Source organism: Echiichthys vipera (assembly GCF_963691815.1).
Source record: "Echiichthys vipera genome assembly, chromosome: X".
NCBI lineage: Eukaryota > Metazoa > Chordata > Actinopteri > Perciformes > Trachinidae > Echiichthys > Echiichthys vipera.
This window is the reverse complement of record NC_139825.1, coordinates 12,711,011-12,732,224: the sequence shown is the minus strand read 5'-3', so window position 1 is coordinate 12,732,224 and position 21,214 is coordinate 12,711,011. Positions and strand designations below refer to the sequence as shown.

At 41.3% G+C, this 21,214-nt stretch overlaps 1 protein-coding gene across 1 annotated transcript in view; it reads right to left on the bottom strand.

The window, feature by feature from the left end:
- The window catches only part of igsf21a (immunoglobin superfamily, member 21a), a gene marked incomplete at both ends in the record, with an annotated part of 253,389 nt that overhangs the window by 26,126 nt on the left and 206,049 nt on the right, over positions 1 to 21,214 (bottom strand). The window contains one exon of the mRNA XM_083938799.1: positions 19,120 to 19,235. Within this exon, the coding sequence (XP_083794925.1) occupies positions 19,120 to 19,235 (116 nt within the window). The remainder of the gene's footprint in view (positions 1 to 19,119; positions 19,236 to 21,214) is intronic.

Here is a 21,214-nt window from a genome sequence, read left to right as displayed (position 1 = left end):
ATTTCTGTGACATTATCCTGCAGTTCTGCTTCCTTTTCATTTCCCTTTTCACTGCTAGGAAGCACTTAACAAATAAAAAGTAATATGTGGATATTGAAATACTACATACACAGATGAAAATATACACAAATAAATTAGAGCTGTTGAGTGAGCATGTATGTAATGTTGTTTGGTGAATACAGTCTGCATTGATTTGTGACCACTCTTCACTCTTTGTCAAGGTGTTTTTTCAGTCTTTAACACATTCTGTTCATGATTGTTCAGTGTTTGTGACTGAAGCACCACCAGCAATGTAGGAAGTGGAACAGGATTAATTCAATGCTGAAGGTTTTTGCTTTAATAACCATTCTTATAAATTAGTTTCATGTGAGCAAACTTTGAAGGCACTATTCAGTGAATGTCTAACACATTGTGACTTGGAATTAAAATGATCTGTTTGAGTGGAATGTAGTTCTGCAAGGCCAAGAGTTGACAAGGTCCCTTGCCAGACTTCATGACATTTACCCAAACAAAATGAGACACTAGGACCCATTGTAAATATTAATATTAATCAATTCACAATTCATCTTGAAATCTAAACACAATAAGGAGACCCATCTGTCACCATGGTAAACTTGCTTTGTGTTTCTTGAAGCTACCTACTAATTTTCTAAAATTTAATTTCCCACATTTCCTTGTTTGACAGACAGAGATAACAGAGAATGCATCACTTATTTCGGTCTGTTCAAATGGGCGAGCAAAGACTTATTCATTTTCCAAAAGTGATTACAAAGCTGCCAAAATAACAGCAATGATGTCTCTCACTGTGATACCTGTCTCCAGTAAATGGTTACATTTCACAAAGTGACATGGGCATTTTTGTTGGGCACTCCTTTAGTAGAAACACCTTTAATGTGATTATTCTGCTTCCATTATGTGCTACAACATTTGCTGTCTTTTAAGATGTCTGGAAATACGGGAGACTGGGGTTGGTTGTCACACGTTTTACTCTCACATGAATTTGTCATCATTAACACATCTTACAATTGTCAATCCTGTATTAAAGGGAAGCTTAAGGTCATGAGTTGAAATGGGTATACCTTTTATTTAACTTATTTTAACAGCAAGTTATTAACCATCAAAGTCTCCAACCAAACCAACCAGTGACACAATAGGTGATTTTACACTGGACAGTAAGATGTAAACTAAGCTGCCTTTTTTTTGTGGCCCGGACCACAAATTAAGGCAGGCCTGGGTATATTGCTGGCCTGATTTAACATCCTAATGTGATGGCTAGGACCCTACACATATGGGCAGCCGGATTTCCATGTAAATAGAGTGTATGCGGCTTGGAGGCACAGGCATGACATGGGCGGAGGTTCCGATGACATTAACTGTCGTGCGACAAACAGCCGAAAATTTTAAAAGCAGAAAACAACTGATCACAGGATGAGGGACACCAAGTCATCACCTGGGGCCTCATGTATCAATGTTGCATACGCACAAAAACGTGGCTTACGCCATTTTCCACGCCAACGTTCAGATGTATCAAAAGTGAAATGACCGCGGAAATGTGCGGTGCGCCACGCAAACTTCATGGCTGTCGTACGCACGTTTCTACAGCTATTGTTTTGTTGGCGACACTTAGAGGTGATGCTGGGAAACTGTTAATTATGTGAAAACAATTCATCCTCAGTGTAATGTGCGCATCAGACACACATTCATGGACAATTAACACATGTGTTTGCAATCATAAGGATGGATATAAAAGCATGCGCAATTTAATGAAAAATGGCATTAACAATGGCAGCCTTGGCCTTGTTAGAAGACATCGCAAAAGGTTATATCAGACGTGAGAGGGTGTTAAGAGAGCGGGAAGATCTGTTGGCAAATGACGACAACTGGCTCATGTCGTTTCAGGTTGCCGAGGCCAGTGTTACTGGAGCTGTGCGCGGAGCTGCGGCCAGCCCTAGAATGACACACAGCCAGGAGTCAGGGGTTGTCCGTTCCCACACAGGTGCTGACCACTCTGGGGTTTCTCGCAATGCATGACTCGTTCAATCTAACCAATAGCATGGTTGGTAACAGGTTGGAGGCTGGCACGCTGCGCGATTGGTGGCTTCTCGGTGAGTAAATAATTTATCCGTTTAATGCGCCCCGAATTTTAAACCAGCACAATGCCCGTTTGGGCACGCACATTCAAATATGTACATTAGTTTTTTTCCCTGGTGAAAAAAGAATGGCAGAGCTATCTTGTCTCCTTGTGTTCAGTATTTGTCTCAATAAACGCGTGCGTAAAGTTGGAAATGTCACACTTCAGTTGCCACGGCGCACCTCTGCAATCATTAATAAAAGTGTGATCAGTCTTGTCAATCTTTGTAATGAAGTTGTTTTGTCCTTTTTGTTTTCCCACGAACAGTAGTGTGATTATATATATATATCTTTAGAAATTGAAGGTGTGCTGTACACACCCGAGAGGGTGTGCCGCATCGTGCTGGCCTGTGGTGTCCTGCACAACTTGGCAAACCGCCATAGCATACCACTGCCAGAGCACATCCCCCTACCAGAGAAACCGGGTGCCAGACCCGTCAACCTCAACCCACCCCGCGAAACGATACGGGCCCGGCAGCATCTGATTTCAGCGATGTAAAGAGGCAAGGACACAATTTACTTTGTAAGTGCATTTATTGCGTGATAAATATCTCCCAGTTCATTGACCATTGATCTAGACGATCACTGACGCCACGGATTGCTCTCACTATTTCCTCCTGTGATTCTAGCACAGCTTGTGGAAGGACACGGCCAGTCGGGTGGACGTCAGCAGCTGGCGTGGAGTCATCGGGGCGCGTGGTGCTGGAGGAGTCAGTGGAGAAGCCAGGGCCCACGGTGCAGAGGGAGGAACCCTCTCCTGTCTCATCGTCTATTGAGAAATAATAATAAAAAAAATTAAGTAATCAAACATGAGTCAATGTGTTTATATCCTGGCAACTTAACGCACGAGCATGTGTAATGTGAGCAGCCTATTGAACGACCAGTATAATGACATTTCTGAGTTTAACACATTTACCTTGAAGATGATCTGTGTCGCCTTCATGGGCCCCCACAACTCCGCTTAGGGCTGTGTCCTCCACAATAGCCGCCACTCTCTGAGCAAAGGGGGTCAGTTCCTCCCCTCATGTCCCCCCGCGTGTTCTTCACCTCCACCTTCACGTCGGACCTTTTTTTTTTAATTCAGTGGGTGTGCGCTGCTCTGACCCCACAGCGTTCACTGCCTCACACACACTCGCACTCTTTCACAAATTTCTATTCCTTTGTGTTTATCCCTGAAAAGAGGCTACCAAATAAAACAGCTCTTCGGTCTCCACTTCATTTAATAAAATTTCGAGCTCAGACTCGTTAAGGTTGCGCTTCTTACCTTTACTCATTGTTTAAATCTGATGGTGCAGAGAGGTATCCCCGGTGCAGGCCCTATTTACATTGATTTGCATATTTAAATGAGGGCGTGGACAGGGAGGAGATTAGCACTTCTACATGTGCGCTCAATTCCACGTTGATTGGGATGTACAAAGGAAAAATGCTTGGATCCATGCGTACACACACTTTGATACATCTGATTTTTTTTTGTGCGTACGCCAGTTTCTGGATTCTAGCGTACGCCATGTTTTAGTAAGAAATCCACGCAAGTCTTAGTACATGAGAGAAAATTGTGCAATTGGAAGGCCTGTTAAATCAGTGAGATGCTGACCATCACGACATCACGAAAGTCGTAAATTCTCAGTCACTGTAACGCCCAATTTTGTGCTTCACATCACGTCACATGTTTATGCTATCCCAGAAAGCTGTCTTTTGGGAAAAGAGGAATATTACGCCTAACCATAGACAGGACATCAAATTGCAGCCTTGGCCTGGACGCAAATGTGACGCATTTTCTATGTAAAAATGACTAATGTATGGGGTTGGTTGTCCCAAAACGTATTAACGGGGTTTCAGTAAAAATAAATAAATAAATAAAAAAGTGATAAAAAAAATTTTTTTTTGACGTTTTAGCTTGGTTTAGGAATCATGCAGTAAAATGTACAAAAAGGCTAAATTGTCCCTCAACACACTGGCTTGTTAGTGTTTGCTCTCATGTAAAAGGGGATTTCTCAGTGGTTTTGGCTTTGCTGATGTATTGTTCTCCTACAGACAGTGTTACTGCATGCAATAAAGTAATTTTCAATGATGCCGCTGTTACAAATCCCCAAATACTGCATAGTCCAATATGTGCAGACAATGAAACCACTTATTTCATTCTGGAATCAATTAGCACAGAAAAAGTTAGATGTTATTTTAAGCAGCAGTCCATAAACAATGCCATAGCAGTGGCAAAATTAATCTGGGATGGCATGAGAAGGGTTTTGCATTTTTTTTTCTTGTGAATAGGCAGTGATGAAAGCACCTGCACTCTGCCTAGTGCCATGCCACCCTCATCTCACCAACATCTCAAATACAAACGCTATTTGAAAATGTAACAATCATGCATTGGTCCATATACACCTTTATGTTGCTGCAATTAATCATGGCAGTGTCGGAAAGGACAGGGCAGTCATTTTCATGATGACATAATGATTCAATGAGAGCAAAAGCATGAGAAAGGGGGAGAGAAAGAGGAGAGAGGCACATAAAAGGAGCCCGGCCATGGCTTAATTTGCTTTCCCTCTAGTTATTAACTGTCATTATCTTTTTTCTTTTCAATCAGTGCTTGCTTGTGCTCTGAGGATGTTCTAATGAGTGGCAATGGGAAGCTATTATTGATATGTCACCAGCTTGCTTCAGTGACATCAGATGCCAACAGATCTCAAAACATAATACCAAACACTTTTAACACATGCATTCCATTATATACAGTGCTCTCAAAGCTGCGCTGGGGGAATTTGCCATGTTGAGAAGTTTTAAAAATGAATATTAACAAAATGTTTGTTATGATGCAATAAAAGTAAGCTGCACACAGCATCATGTTCATTATCATGTGAAAATATGCCAAATCTGTATATTAGGGTAAACCATAAGATAGAATACATAATGCACTGCCCCACTGCTCTCCTGGGCTTCTACAGTATATGACATTAGTAGCAATATGTTTTATGATACATGATCACTATTTCAGTGATGCAGTCAATGCAGTCGAATATACAGCAGCTTTCAACACGGTTGTATTCAAACCAGGGCAGTGGAAAAGGGTATTTTTCTCAAGATCATACATCAACGACACCTCAAATCAGCACACATGGCAGCCTTGTCTATATTAGACACAAAGTAGACATAGAAACAATACATTTTGTCATGCTTCATGCTACATTAGCAACCCCTTGTGGTTATAGTATCTTTAAAAAGTGTATGTTAACTATTCAGAGGACAGTGATTTGTCCAATCAACATCCTTCTTCAGTTGACAAGTAAGCTGTGGTAGTGCTTATGCACACTGTCGTCACCCGATAAAACAACCTTGTGGTCTAATGTGCAAGCAGCTTGTAACAATCCATATTTGCATTTGTTCTTACCCCACATTCACACCAAAAGCGATGGAGGTGATTAAATCACCCGGAACAAGTATCCCATTGCTTGCTCACATTTGTCATATTTTTGATCATCGCTTCATCACTTCAATCGCCGGTAGCAACTGAGCTAGCTAGCTAAAGCTACCCCCCGGCTCAGCCTACTCTGCTATTGTGCTAAATGGAAGTTATGCTAGTGCTAACCAGGGATCTGAATACTTATAAAATAACAGAAATGAGCTCTCAGGTGAAGTGTTGTGTTGTAGTGAGATCAAGCTGTCAGTGATTTAACCTCCGAAGCCTTACTGGGTACTGCCCAGTCTTTGGTAGATCAGACCAGGATACGCTTCTCTCCATGCGACTTTGTTGTTGTTCTTCTTCTGGGTTTCCAGCAGACTAAATGCCTGAAGGCACGGGGCTGCCATCCACAGTCCATAGTTATATCCATTATATTATATTGATAGGAACAGTCTGGTTTCCCCCAAGGACTGCAACAATAGTGGCTTTGGTGAGCCCCTGGATGTATCACAGAGAAATTTGATGACGCTTACCGCAATCTCAACGCTGACTGGCTGTTGCAGCAGTCACACACGGTGTCCCTTGGAAAGTTGAAATTTTTCATCTTAAAGCGACGATGGACATGATGGACAGGATGGACGCATCACCACATCGCTGTGAACGCCCCAATCGCGTCTCCCTAAGCGACATCGCGTGTCATTGCATCATTTACATTGATTTTGAATAGCAGCTTGGCGGTTTCATCGCCTCCATTGCTTTAGGTGTGAATGCACGGTTAGGCGGTGACCTCTAAAGGCCGTTTTAATTATGGCAGGAGCAAACAAGGAATTAAGGTGACACCTACGGTTGGAGTGGTGAATTGGTCAAACAAACACATAACTTTCACAGAGAAGACCAGAGATTGTGTCCGTGTGAAACCAAAAGTCAATGATACATTTTTAAGTTAACCATGACTCAAGTAGCATTAGGTTTCATGATGCATGATCACTACTTCAATGACATCTGCAGAGAAGAGATGATATGAGGCACAGTTAAAGAATGCAGTCGATTATACTGCAGCTCTCAATATGATCGCATTCATGCCAGGGCCAAGGAAAATGCATGTTTCTCAAAATCATCACATCTCAAATCAGCACACATAGCAGTCTTGTCTATATTAAATCAAAGTAAGCATTGCACAATACCCTAACAAAGTATTTTTTGCCTACATTTTACCATGTAGTTTTGTTGCCTAGTTCAGTTTCTCTAACGGTCACGTGTTATGGTCATGTGTCTTTCCAGCCGCCACTGTACAACTATTTCACAGCATTGAATAGAACACTCTTATATGGAATGGTATGTATGGTGAAGCTGCTTTCTGCTGTTATGCACCAATGGTTTGGAACAAACTCCCACCACATATCAGACAAGCAACTTCTGTGGATAGTTCCAAGAAACAGTTCAAAATATATTTGTATGATATTGAATTAATTTCCTGGCATATTAACTTGTTTAATGAGTATCATTCCTTTTTTATGGATATTAATTCATTTATTTATTTGCTCTGTGTTTGTTTGCTTTGTGTTTTCTGTTTTAATACGTGTGTTGTTGAATTGTTTTGGTTTTTGTAAAGCACTTTGAGCTGCATTTTATGTTACGAAAGGTGCTACTTATATTGCATTATAAGATGGCAACCACCCTATCCTGTCGTTTAGGTAAGAGAATGTGTTGTCTTATGTCGGGGGAAACAGCTTTCAGAGTACAGCAGAAGACCTGTTTGACTCTCTGACCAAGTCCGAGATGTGTGCAGTGATTTGCAGGTCTGGAACCAGGCCACAGCCTTTGTTTAATGCTAAACAAATTTCAGATACTTTCACCTTTTACACATCTTCCTTTCTTAAAAATGAAAAAAAGTGCATTCAAAATGATTGGCTTTGTACATGTAGAGGTTAATTTATTTGATTAATTTTAATCCAAATGTGGCATTTAAAGAATCAATAAAAAGAACATGTGGAAAGAAGGTTCCAGCCAACTATAGAACACTATCTAACCTTCCTTTTCTCTCTAAAGTCCTAGAGAAATTAGTCGCCAATCACAGGTGTGACTTTTTACATAATAGTGAGTTATTTGAGGACTTCCAGTCAGGATTTAGGATGAATCAGCAGTGAGACAGCACTGAAAATGTCCACTGTAAAAATTACGACCTTCTAATAGCTTCAGACAAAGGACTTGTCTCTGTACTTGTTTTACTAGATCTACTCACCTCATCCTGTACCCTGCACTGTGCAATATGTCTATACTAAGGTCACTTCTGTTTTTGCACTATTTGGTCACATTTACTCAGATTTATTTATTCCATGCTATATTATTACAAAACAAACAAAACAAGAACAACTGCACTATATCATGTGAATATGTATATATGTCCATTTCTTTTTCTTCCCTTTTTAAATTTAACTTTATTGCTTATTTCTGCAATTTTTTATCTTATTTTGTAATACGTTTCTGCTTTGTAATATTCTGTTGCTGCTGTGACAAAAGAATTTCCCCATCTGCGGGACATTAAAGGTTTTCTGATTCTGATTCTGATTCTTAGTGCGGCCTTCGACACTTCTGACCCATCGTATCCTGCTACAGAGACTGGAGCATCTAATTGGCATTAAGGGAACTGCATTAAGCTGGTTTAAGTCTTATTTATCAGATCGATCTCAGTTTGTACATGTTAATGACAAATCCTCCATGTACAGAGTTCCATAGGGTTCTCTCCTTGGACCGATTCTATTCATCTTATATATCTTACATTTTTATTGTTATGCTGATGATAAACAATTTTATTTGTCTATCAAACCAGAAGAAACTGATCAGTTAGTTAAATTTCAAATGTGCATTAAGGAAATAAAAAGCTGGATGACCTGCAATTTTCTAATGTTAAACTCAGATAAAACTGAAGTGGTTGTACTTGGCCCCGAAGGCCTCCGAAACTCAATAGCTAAAGATATTGTTACTCTGGATGATGTTGTGTTTTCCTCCAGCACCATAGTAAGGAATCTGGGTGTTATCCAAGTGTTATTCGGGAGGCAGATACTGTCCCCTTCCGGTTCCGGTGCTGTGTCGAGCAGCAGCCAGCAACAGTTGCTCTCTCTCTTTTCTGCACTTTTAGCTGTTTTATCTTATCTACTGTCATTTTTATTAGTGCTTTTTTCCTGTAAATCGTCGTGCTAACCTTAACCAACTATGTTTGTGAACTTTCTTACATGTTTTTTGTCCGTTTGACTCATTCTTGGGACTATTTTTGCCAACCGCGTCTCCGTCTGGACGTAACAATGCGACAGGTCCATTGTTTACCAGCTGTTGTCGCTAACACCAACGGCGCTGATGCGGGAGAGGCCTGAAATCCCCACAGAACTGAGGAGAAAGTACAGGGGATGTAAGGCTGGACGTGAACCTCGGGAAAAGAAGAGGAGATATAAACCATCTCTCCCTTCCATCACCATGGGGAACGTAAGGTCGCTGGCTAATAAGATGGACGCGCTGGCGGGCCTGGTGAGGACTCAGTGGATGTATCGTGTGAGCAGTGTGCTGTAATTCATGGAGACGTGGCTCCACGAGGACATCCTGGACTCTAACGTGACTGTGGACAGCTTTCAGACTGTTCGGGCGGACAGGAGTCCCCGTGAGAGTGGCAAGAGGAAAGGTGGGGGACTTGCTATTCTTATTAACAACAAGTGGTGTCATCCTGGTCACGTTACTGTAAAGGAGCGTGTGTGCTGCCCGGACGTTGAGCAGCTTGCCGTGAGTCTGCGGCCATACTATCTGCCGAGGGAGTTTTCACACGTGATCGTCCTGGTTGTTAACATTCCTCTGACTACAAAGGCGGCGCGAGCGAGTGCCGTCATCCACACCATCGTCCCGGGCCTTCAGACACGGCACCCAGGCGCATTTATTGCAATATCTGGGGACTTCAACCACATCACTCTGGCTGCAACACTGCCCACTTTCAAGCAGTTTGTGGACTGTCCCAACAGGGAAAACAAGACACTGGACCTGCTGTATGCCAATGTTAAGGAGGCCCTGTATAAGCCCCAAGTCCAGCGGCTTCCTGTGACCACCAGGACTGTGAGGAGACCGATGAAGCTTTACAGGGCTGCTTCAAACTTAAAGACTGGGATTTGCTCTGTGATTCACATGGAGAGGACCTTGATGATCTCAAAGACTGCATAACAGGGTTCATCAAATTCTGTGTGGACAGCGTTGTTCCTACAGTGACTGTACGCTGTTTCCCCAATAACAAGTCGTGGGTCGCCAGAGACATTTAGGTCCTGCTGAATGAGAAGAAGAGGGCCTTCAGAGATGGAGACAGAGAGCAGATTAGGCAGGTCCAGAGGGAGCTTAAGGAGAGGATTCAACAGGGCAAAGACATCTACAGGAGGAAGCTGGAGCACAAACTCCAGCAGAACAATTTAAAGGACGTGTGGAGCGACATGAGGAGCATCACTGGCTACAAACCATCTGGTAGCCAGACAGTAGGAGGTGGTACTGAACGTGCCAACGAGCTGAATCTGTTCTTCAACAGTTTTGATGAAAGGGCTCTGGACCAGCCCCCCACGGCTCCTCCGCAACCATCCACCTCCAAACCTCCAGCCCTGCTGATACCCCCCCCTCCCCCTCAATTCCTTCCTGACTTTGCCCTACCTGTCCCCGCCCCCCGCCATCACCTCTCTCCACCCCCACCAACGCACACAGCAGAACGACCTTCCCTGCAGAGCAGGTGAGGAACGAGCTGTGCAGACTCCGCCCAGGCAAGGCAGCAGGTCAGCCTGAAGGTCCTCAAAGCATGTGCGACCCAGCTGAGTGGAGTCCTGCAGTACATCTTCAACCTTAGCCTGAGTCTTGAGAAGGTCCCTGTGCTGTGGAAGACATCCTGCCTGGTACCAGTACCGAAGGAGGTGTGTCCCAGCACCTCCGAAGACTACAGACCAGTGGCGCTGACGTTGCACCTGATGAAGTCCCTGGAGAGGCTGGTCCTGTCACTTCTTCGGCCCCTGGTCAGCTCATCACTGGACCCTCGACAGTTTGCCTACCATCCGAGACTAGGTGTGGAGGACGCTATCATCTTCCTGCTCCACTGTGCCTGCACCCACCTGGAGAGACCGGGAACCACTGTGTGAATCTTGTTCATGGACTTCTCCAGTGCGTTCAATACCATCCAGCCTGCTCTGCTGGGAAGTAAGCTGACGGCGATGCAGGTGGACCTTCCCCTGGTTTCCTGGATTACGGATTACTTGACGGGTCCACCACAGTATGTCAGACGGCAGGACGGAGTGTCTGACACTGTGGTCAGCAGCACTGAAGCTCCACAGGGAACTGTTCTTTCCCCCTTTCTGTTCACCCTGTACACCTCAGACTTTCAGTTCCTCTCTGAGTCCTGCCACCTGCAGAAGTTTGCTGACGATTCTGCAATTGTTGGCTGTGTCAGTGAAGGGAAGGAGGAGGAGTACAGGGGCGTTGTGGACTCGACTGGTGTGCAGCTAATCACCTGATTCTAAACCCCACCAAGACTAAGGAGCTAGTGGTGGATTTCCGCCGGAGTAAATCTGCCCCCACACCCATCTCCATCAACGGTGTGACTGTGGATGTTGCCCAGGATTACAAATACCTTGGAGTATACCTGGATAACAAACTGGACTGGTCCAACAACACTGAGGCTGTTTACAAGAAGGGCCAGAGTCGTCTCTATTTCCTCAGGAGGCTCCGGTCATTCAATGTATGTAACACCATGCTGAGGATGTTCTACTAGTCGGTGGTAGCCAGTGCCATCTTCTTTGCTGTTGTGTGCTGGGGCAGCAGACGCCAAGAGGATCAGTAAGATCATCAAGAAGGCTGGCTCCTTCCTGGGGGTCCATCTGGACTCTTTGGTGATGGTGTCTGAGAGGAGGATGCTGTCTAAACTGCACAGCATCCTGGAAAACAACACTCACCCTCTCCACCAGCTGCTGACCTCCAGCCGAAGCAACTTCAGTTATAGACTCATTCTCCCCCAGTGTAACACTGAACGCCGGAGGAAGTCTTTTCTTCCTGTGGCCATCAAACTGTATAATTCATTTCCCCCCGGTCAGGTAAGGAACAGTGGAGACACTGTTTCCTGAGCAAATGTCACTTGTCACATTATATTACTGCATCACTTTATTTAGTTGTACTGTAACTTATTTCAGCAAGAAATGCTGCTACACTCTACTGTACTTTACTGTAACTTAGTTCAGTAAGAAATGCTGCTACACTTTTAACACTGTTATCACTTATCGCTCCTTATCACTTATTTAGTTTGTACTTATCTTATTTCAATATGCTGCTAAACTGCACAGTTCGTATTGTTGTATATTGTATATACCTACATTTAACCACAATGTCCGTTGCACTCTGTCACATTTAGTTATTGTTTGATTTATTTTATGTTAGCTTATTTTGATTTGATTTATGTTTATTGTCATTGCTTATTGTCACTCTGATCCTTTCCCACCTTTGTATTGAAACTGTTGCACAATAATTTCCCTCGGGGTTAAATAAAGCTTCTTGAATCTTGAATCTTGAATATTTAAGAGTAAACTTAAAACTTTCCTCTTTGATAAAGCTTAAAGCTAGGGCTTACAAGCCCTTAGCTTTGGTGTTATTGGCATTCAATTTCTTTTAGAGCCTGCATGTAGGGGGCCAAAACGGATTTTGTTATGCTTAATGATGCTGCCATAGGCCTAGTCTGCCGGGGGATAATACTGTTGCTTTTTATCCTGTCCGTCTGTATCATTCATGTCTCACCAATGCATGTAACTAATTCAACTCCATGTTTGCCACCATAATTATTGTCATTGCCATGTTATGTCACTCCAGCTCTGCCTGTTTCTTGGTGTTCTGCTGTATTAACATAACATGTAAATCATATTTACATTACTTTAGCTTTCACTATAGTCTCTGTTACTTTTGTGGTTGCTTGCCTCTCTGGGAGTTTTTGTCTCTCTCTGTCCATCTGTCCATCTTTTCTCTCTTTCTTTCTTCTTTTCTTCTTCTCCAAACGGTCAAGACAGATATCCGTCCTCAACAGAGATGGGTCTGTCCAAAGTTCCTGCCTGTTAAAGGGTAGGTTTTTGTTGCCACCGTACTCAATGGGGGAATTGTTGGTTCTATGTAAATCATAAATAAGTTGTAGAGTGTGGTCTATACCTACTCTGTAAAGTGTCCTGGGAAAACTTTTGTTATGATTAGGCACTGTAAATAAAATTGAATTGAATTGAAGGTAAAGCAGGAGCCTTCTAAAACTGCTGTTAATGACATAAAGCAACCATAGCAGTGTTGGATGAACTTCAACACTTTCAAATTTCTATACTAAGCCAGAATGACGTGTTAGACATGACAATGGATGCTGAAAAGACGCAAAAATGATGTTGCATAGCAACAGATCAGTGTATATATTTTTCTTCGGAGGACCACACCAAAAACAAAAAAAAGTGACTCTGTTGATAGATAGATAGATAAAACCAAATGTTGCATTAAATTACATTAAAAAGCAGAGATTGTCATGTAGTTCAGTTGTGAAAGCCTTACATGTAGATGCAGATTTTTACTCTCTTTTCACCCACTCGTTCTCTTTTTCTCTCCCACACACAAAATATTATCATTATCTATATATTTTTTTTAATTGTTAATTCATCATAGTTACTTTTACAAATAACAATACAATAGGTAATAATAAACACTGTGCAGCTTCACCATATGTTTTGTTTTAATTAGTTGAAGGGAATATTTCTGATCTGCAGCATAATCAGCTGCTTTTGTCCTTCCTACCAATTTTTCTCTTCACTTTATATTATCAGCAACCATTTTTTAAGCAGTGCGTGCAGAGATAAGACCTTGGTTGTGTTTTCTTGCAGCAGGAAATTGTTGCAAATTGTTGATGCCTGGGAACATAACATGTGGGTGGACCTTAAATGACCCTATCCTTAAAGCAGGCATAATCAGTATCTTTTTATAATTGTTGTTTTCTCGAGTTTTATAGTAAATTCCAACTCATTGTGTCTGGCCACGACTTTTGGTGTACTCTCACTGCTCTCATCACATCTGCACCAGGCAGCTAAGCTCTAAAAACCCACAGTACACTACCTGCTTAGCACCAAACACCAGACGGACAAAGTCAGCAATTAGCTAGTGAACATAGTAGAGCCAAATATTTTACCCAGGAGTTTAGTAATTAGGAGAGACCTAGTCTGGTTTCCTAGATATACATTGCTGACATTCAGCACTGCTTGTCTCTCATGGGCCAGATGCAACTTAATTTCATCAACAGATTCATTTGATATCTTACAAAAACTTATGCACAAAAATGTGTTTACTTCTGGGACACAAACAATGACGAGACAAGAACAATGACTCTAGCACTGGTCCCCGGGATGAAAGTCCTGTGTTTTTAGACCCATCCACATTCCTCTGTGTTTATGCTTTTCATAGTTTAGCAGCCTTATTCTACGTCACCTGATATCCTTCTTTACTGTGGACATGATTTCTCCAGCAATAAATACACCGTGCATTACTTTTTGTAGTAACGATATATATAGGAACAGTGAAGGCCAGATGTTAGGCATTCGCCTCCCCTTCCACTATCCCTGCTATCTATTTTGCAAGGGCCCTGAAGCTGTATCTGGGAGCTTTGTGCTGCCCAAGATAATAATGATTATTTTTAAGAAATGCAAACAAGTCCGACCAATTTTTCTCCCCATCCCAAAATGCTAAGCGGTGTATCCAAACCGTACTCCAGCGCTGACACAGCACTGTGGAGACTTGAGACCAAAAACAGAGCAAAAATAGAAATAACTTTATACGAACAAGACTTTAGCTGGGATTTGTGGGTGGGCACGGTACAAATGGTTAGTGTGAGTAGACCCTAGCATGAAGCAGGTGGACACAGACAACTCCTAATGAATTAAATGTTGCTCTTACTGCTGGGTGTGTAAATGAGCAACTGTTTGCAAGATTGACATATCAAGTTAAAAGGTGATATGCCAAAGTTGTGCTTACAACTTCTTTCCGCTGTTCACAAGTGGCCCAAAAAATACTGCAGTTATTGCAGGTTTAAAAGTACTTTCTCTAAATTAATGTTCACTCAGTATCTATTGTAAAACTAATTTTGATAAAGAATGGCTGAATTTATGTCACAATTACATGCTGTGGTACTGCTGAGTAGATACAAAATTTGCTTCATGCATGACACGTGCAAGACAATCTTTATAGTCAGTGCATTGCGGAATTAATTTATTATAGTCTCACAAAGATTAAGTACGCTTTAGTAATAACAAAGATGATTTCAAATGAGACATAGTACGGAATAGTCATATTTAGATAGAAAAATCAGGCCAACGTCTTGCAAGTTGTGTGCCACTATTGAGACCAGGCTTTGCAATGATATGACATTGAAAATAGAGCTGACAACAGCTCATTTTGCAACAAGCCCCGGGGCAACAGCATCGACAAAGACTATATGAGTTTCATCAAAATAGCAAAGGGTGCTGTTTGACGTTGCAGCCACACAACTACTAGTAGAACAAATGGTCACAGTTTAAGTGTGATACTTTTGCCAATTCTTTAGTGAATGGGGATCGTGTCAGCTGTGATAGACGATATAATGAGTCCATAACAGTGGGTTATTTTTATCTGGTAATTGCTGTTTTTGCAACCTGTTATTAACTTTGACAGTAGATATAAGTTTAGCTTTGATCATTTTATAACAACTTGGTATGCTACAATTTGGCACGTCATTTGGCATCATTTATCTATTGTTTGCTACAGAGATAACCTGCTATGACAACCCTGCAAAGAAAATATATCAAAAACAAATATGAAAGCAACCCGACCCGACCGGACCCCAGATAAGCGGTTGAAGATGAGATGAGATGAAATATGAAAGCAAGCTCTACCTCTCAAAGGACTCAACGCAGGCCATTTACAAATGAATATTTATTTTTGCTTTGCCGCTGACTAAGGACCATAGTAAGAGATCTCAATGAAGATTTAAGGTGCAGGACTGGGAAGCCTAGTGAGACTGCAAATACAATTCCTCCAATAGTATTCTGGCTAACACAATGCCTAAATGTAATTTGCACTAAGAACATTAAAGGCCCTTCACATTCATGGTGTTCAGATAGATGTTTTCATTTCTATTGGCTGATTAAACCTCTTCTCAGGACTGTGTGGGTGTGTACAAACTGAACTTGACTTACATCTGACTCTTCTGCTAATTTTGTTTCATCTGCCACAGTGGTGCCATCTTGTGCTTGTTTTTCAAACCATATACTTCTCAACTTTGGTGACATTAGAAAACTTTTAGAACACTTTAGCTACATCAACTTCAGACAGAGTAATGAGAACACCTGTGTAGGTGCACATGACTTTTAAAGTTTACCACTGTTGTTTCTGTCTCGGTAGGATAGGTAGGATTGGTTAAAAAAAGCCACCTTGGAAACAAAATGAGCCTGAAGATGGAGGAGACATAGCTTGTTATTTTTCTGTTGACATTTGATTCGGTGATTCCCTTAAGATTACTTTCCAGGGGCTCCAGTAAATGCATTTTGTTTTGAAAAGATTTTGCCTGGCTGCTGGATCTGGATGGTGAACTGAAACATAAAGGTGCACAATATGAGTTTCTGTGTTTGTTTGAGACGAGGACAGCCCTCATAGCTCATTATTTCTAATTAAAAGGTTCTCTGTGGAACTTTCACAAAACCTTTGTTATTAGCATAGACTGTATTAAAAAATGGACGTAGCCTCTCCTCTTGAGGTCCGTTCTCTCAACTTGATCCAATCGTACTCGCAATCTTGTCAGACTTTGACTGCTCCTCATTTCCTCTTACCAAAAAAAGGGCATTGATGTGATATTTGAGGGAGGGAGATACAGCGATCTGGCTGACGTATAGCTCCGAGGCGAAGTGAGGGCCAGCGGCTAGCTGTCACTCAAGAGGCCGCACCCCTAATTATTCATAAACTTTAACCTCCGAAGAAATTGCCTGGTACAAAAAAAAAATCACCCCCCTCAGGGTTGTCATGGAGATATGACCTAAACATACAGACTTAAATGGTTTTTTGTACCGGGCCTTAAATAGGTTTAATTATGCTGTGAAAACTGCCTGTTTAACATGGGGGTCAATGAGAAATTGCTCCTCTGTGCAAACTACTAGTCCTAGTGGACACTCAGAGAACTGGAGTTTTTGGCACTTCCGGGTTGGATCAACCAGGAAGTCACTGTGATGGGGGCTTGGTTATTAGCGCTATCAGCATTCTGTTGCTTGTGCCTGCACAATCCATAGCTGAAAATAAGTACCACCCAAAACCGTGAGACTGATCATAATTGACTAGCATCATGTTGGTATAATGCTGTAAAATGAATTACAATCATATTAACAATAATGCTAACTTGCTTTTTAAAAATCACTCCATCAGCCAGCACCACAACGCAACTGACAGCAGATCTATGCAGTGCAGCAGAGCCACAGCCAACTTCGGTTTTGGTGATAGAGGTCAGGCCATAGGCTGTTAAAGGCAACCAAGAATGTCTGGGAAACAATACATTACATTACAAGAAACAGCTTGTATGCCCACAAAAAAAAAACTAATATATGTAAAAAGATACACACAGACGCCTCAATTCCATGCTTTTTGGCTATTACTGCTACTTTTCCTGACTAACTGTGTGTCAAAAATCATTTACGCTTAACAGCCTGGAACAAATGATGGACAACTCAACTTTCTATTTTTACGTTCTCGGTAATACTGCATTATCTTAAGATACAGCATATCAGGCTGCTTTTACTGACAGGTTTATTGAGTTGTATTTGTTCTCCTAATGCCTCTTTATCTGACTATTCCATATTTTGTACCATTACAAAAAAAATCACAACTTCTTCGCATTGCTTCCTTTCATTCACTATAGTAATCTTCAGTACACCATTGCAGTAGCTGCACAGTATGCTTCCTCCTGCAATAATCAGCTTTTTTATGATACATGATAAAACCAATTTGTCATTGTCCATGTGTAATTTGTCCATTGTGTTGGAATATTTTTTTGAAATGACAGATTATGTTAGTATATGGAATCATATTAAGCACCTAGATGTAAGTAAGCAGTGTCAACTGGTAGCTGGAGAGATGCCAGTTTGCCTGCTGGGTACTGCAGAGATACCCTTGAGCAAGGCATTGGACCCCCAACTGCTTGAGGCACCTTCACTCTGACTTCTCTCCTTACATTATTTCTGTGCATGTTTGTGTATTTGGGTGAGACAATACACAAATTCAAAGAGTGAAAAAATGTTATTTAATAAAGATTAATAAAGTATACCTCCTTCTTGTAAATACTTGCTGGATTGAAATTACCATAAACTGTCTTTGCAGCACAAAGCTTCTTTGCTGTCTGAGGCAATATCAAAACCTTTCAATATATCTAATACCAAATAATTTTTTTCTGCAATCGGCAAATGGTGAACGGGGCCAAAGAGTCTTTTAAATTCTCTTTTTATTTCAACTGTGACTTGGATCATTTGCTTTCTAAGTCACTGACAAAGCTAATTATCAACAATGTGACTGACACAGGCTTACTGAGCAGCTGGAACCTTCCGGATCTCTTTTCTTCCATTAAGCGCTGGAAAAATGAGCTGAGCTTTAGTGGCTTGAGGCTCCCTGTGAAATCACAAGAGGGGAGAATCTCACTCATCACACCATCAGGAAGTACCTGAGAGACGGAAATCATATTCACCTTGTATTCACCTCTCACCAGGCTCATAATTGCAGGAGATAGGTGTGCTCAGGGTCTGGAGTCCATTACCATACACCCATTGACGATGATTAATGACCCGGTGGGAACAAACAGTGAGCGAGCACTCTCAAACAGTGTCCGCAAACTCATATGCCACCACCGCAGGGGCATATACTTTGGATATTCACAAGACCTTGTCTTGCACTTCAAAAAGTTAAGAAAAAAAAGTATGTGAGAGTGTGTGCTCTTGTATTCGCTTGATTGCTTACATGTGCACCTTGGTATTTTCATGCGCGTACATGTATGAGTGTGTACAGTGTGCAATCATGACCATTATGTCACTGTTATTAGATTAATTTCCCATCAATGTGTGACCATCAATAACACTAATGTGTTCCTAAATCGGATGTACCTTTTTTAATGACTACATAACATGACTAAATTAGCACTGGTAATTAATCACATGTCAATCTGTAATGAATGTAACATATGTTCTGGTGACAGATACTTTACATGGCTGCAGGAATACAGTGTTTTTTTATGTACGGCATGGCCTGTGGAGCTTGTATGTCTGTGGGAAATATTGGGATCGAGGATTGTGCTGTTGTAAAGCAACTTCTGAAAAACCTGTTTATAGAGCCTTTTTACTGCAACATTAAAAATGTTATAACACCTAGTGGTTTGTTTGCTGATATCTATTAAAAAAAATCCCTGTCAGCAACATTCAACACAGTTTCTGTTTCTCTGTAAACAACAGGGATCTGTGTGCTGTAAAGGCTGGTCCCTAGTGGACCAGCAGCTCGGTGTATCTTCAACAGCAACTCACTGATGGGGCTGGTTTCCCTCCTTTTGCAGTGCAGATGAGAGTGAAATTCTGGGCTTGGTATCGACTGAATGGGGCTGGAGTGTTCTCTGCCACCACTGAGATGTTGTTTGGAGGTGCTGTGGAGGAAAGAAAGAAAGCTTTGTGAATTAATATCCCAAAACATTTTATGAACACTGATGCTACCTCAGATATTCTTAAAATGTTCAAAGGAAATTCCACTTTAACTTGCTCCGGGCAATCCACAAGTTATTTTGTGATTAAATGTCATTTTAGGGTTATACATGTAGGTGGAGGCAGCATTGGAAATATGGCAGCAGAGTAAGAGCAAGGAAGTAAGAACAGAGAAAAAGAAATGCTGTTGTGCTGAGACGTTTAAAATAAAACTGACTAAAACAAATCTGCAGACCTGCTTTATCTATCTAGCACAATAATCTGCTGAGAATCTCCACTTAAAATGGTAACTGAATGGTTGGGACAATATGTTCAAAACTCCCCAGGGCTCATGTGAGTCAGGTGAGGCTGATAAGGTAAAGAAATATCATACATATCATATCACTAACCCTGTGTCTGGATGTCTCCAGGGATCCCAGCAAGTATGTCATGTCAGTGTAAAGGAAAAACACAGGAGCAAGACTTCACAGCATTATCGAGGAGCACTGGGAGGAAGGTAATGAATGGAAATCTCTTACATCCCCTGGATAATCAACTGTTCAACACACTGTCCTACTCTATTCCATATATGGTCGCAAACATATGAATGTGAATACCTCATAGACCATATTGTGGCTGAATCAGGGAAATATGAACAAGCTACTGTAGTTTTAACTGACAACACTGCAGCAGATGATGGTCAGCTGCGCAAAGACCACTCAAAGCAGTTTTAAACAGACATGTCACAGAAATTAATTGATCAAAGGTTGGGTTGGAGTTGGTGGGGATTTAGCTGCATGTCTGGGTGCCTCTGTGTTTCCACATTACTTAATTGCATATTGATGGGATTCATATGGTAGTAAATTAACCTTAGAACACTCCATTAGCTTACTGACAAGCCTGTCTCAACTTGGCATATTATCAGTTGTCAGAAGTGTCTGTCCCTGACCAATCATTCACCTAACACAGAAGCAATGTCAAGTGACATGCCTCAACTACAGGGAAGTTGCTCCAGTATGCAGAACAAAAACAACTTTATAGATGTATAATATTGGCCGCTTTATTCCATTTAACAGCTTGAACTCTACTTTGTAAAAGCTTGCTGGAGTCACAATTGTCAATTTTTGGTCTGCAAATTGCTCCAATTGATGTTGTATGCAGTTAAAAAACGTTTAATTTAGACAAAGCTAATATCACGAAATCCAAATTTATTAGATTAAATTAATTAATGAATTACTGTCAAATTGCAAGTTTCCACCAGTATCGATAATCTCCTGATAAGTACTTATCCATATCACTAATAGGGAGATGCTTTGTTTAATTAGATTAAATCACTAACACAACCTTCTGGTCTAGTTAGTTCAGGAGAGCTGTATATTGATCAGAGTTTTTGATTCTCAGTGCAAACATGTACTGAGAACTGCATAACAAAAGATAAATAATTAGATTTCTCTCTTGACAAGGTTATTGCCTATGATGATGCTGATATAGAGCACACACAAAACAGAGAGAGACCAAATGCAAAAAAGTCACCACATTCTGCTCAGCAATGTGCAGACGTCTCAGGAAAAAAAATATCAAAAGCAAAGGTTTCTTTAAATACTCAAAAGATTGAAGAACAGATATACAATCCCACTATCTCTCCCTTCCATTACATAAGAAAAACTACATAGCTACACAGCATACAGACAATCTGTGCCTGGCATTCAGATTGCCACACATTTCTTCAGAAATGATTTGAATCTTTTGGGCCATATATTATTGGTTCATGGCAATATATAGTAATAGCTGGTTAAGTGGTATAAAAGCCTCCTGAAACTTAAAAAACTTAACAGTCGAACACTGCAAGTGTGTAGAAAAAAAGAATAGAAAAGAGGCCTTCAGTCCCTTCAGTTATTCTTTATTTTTCCAATGTTCAGAGTTCAGCTGCACAGTGGTGCATTAA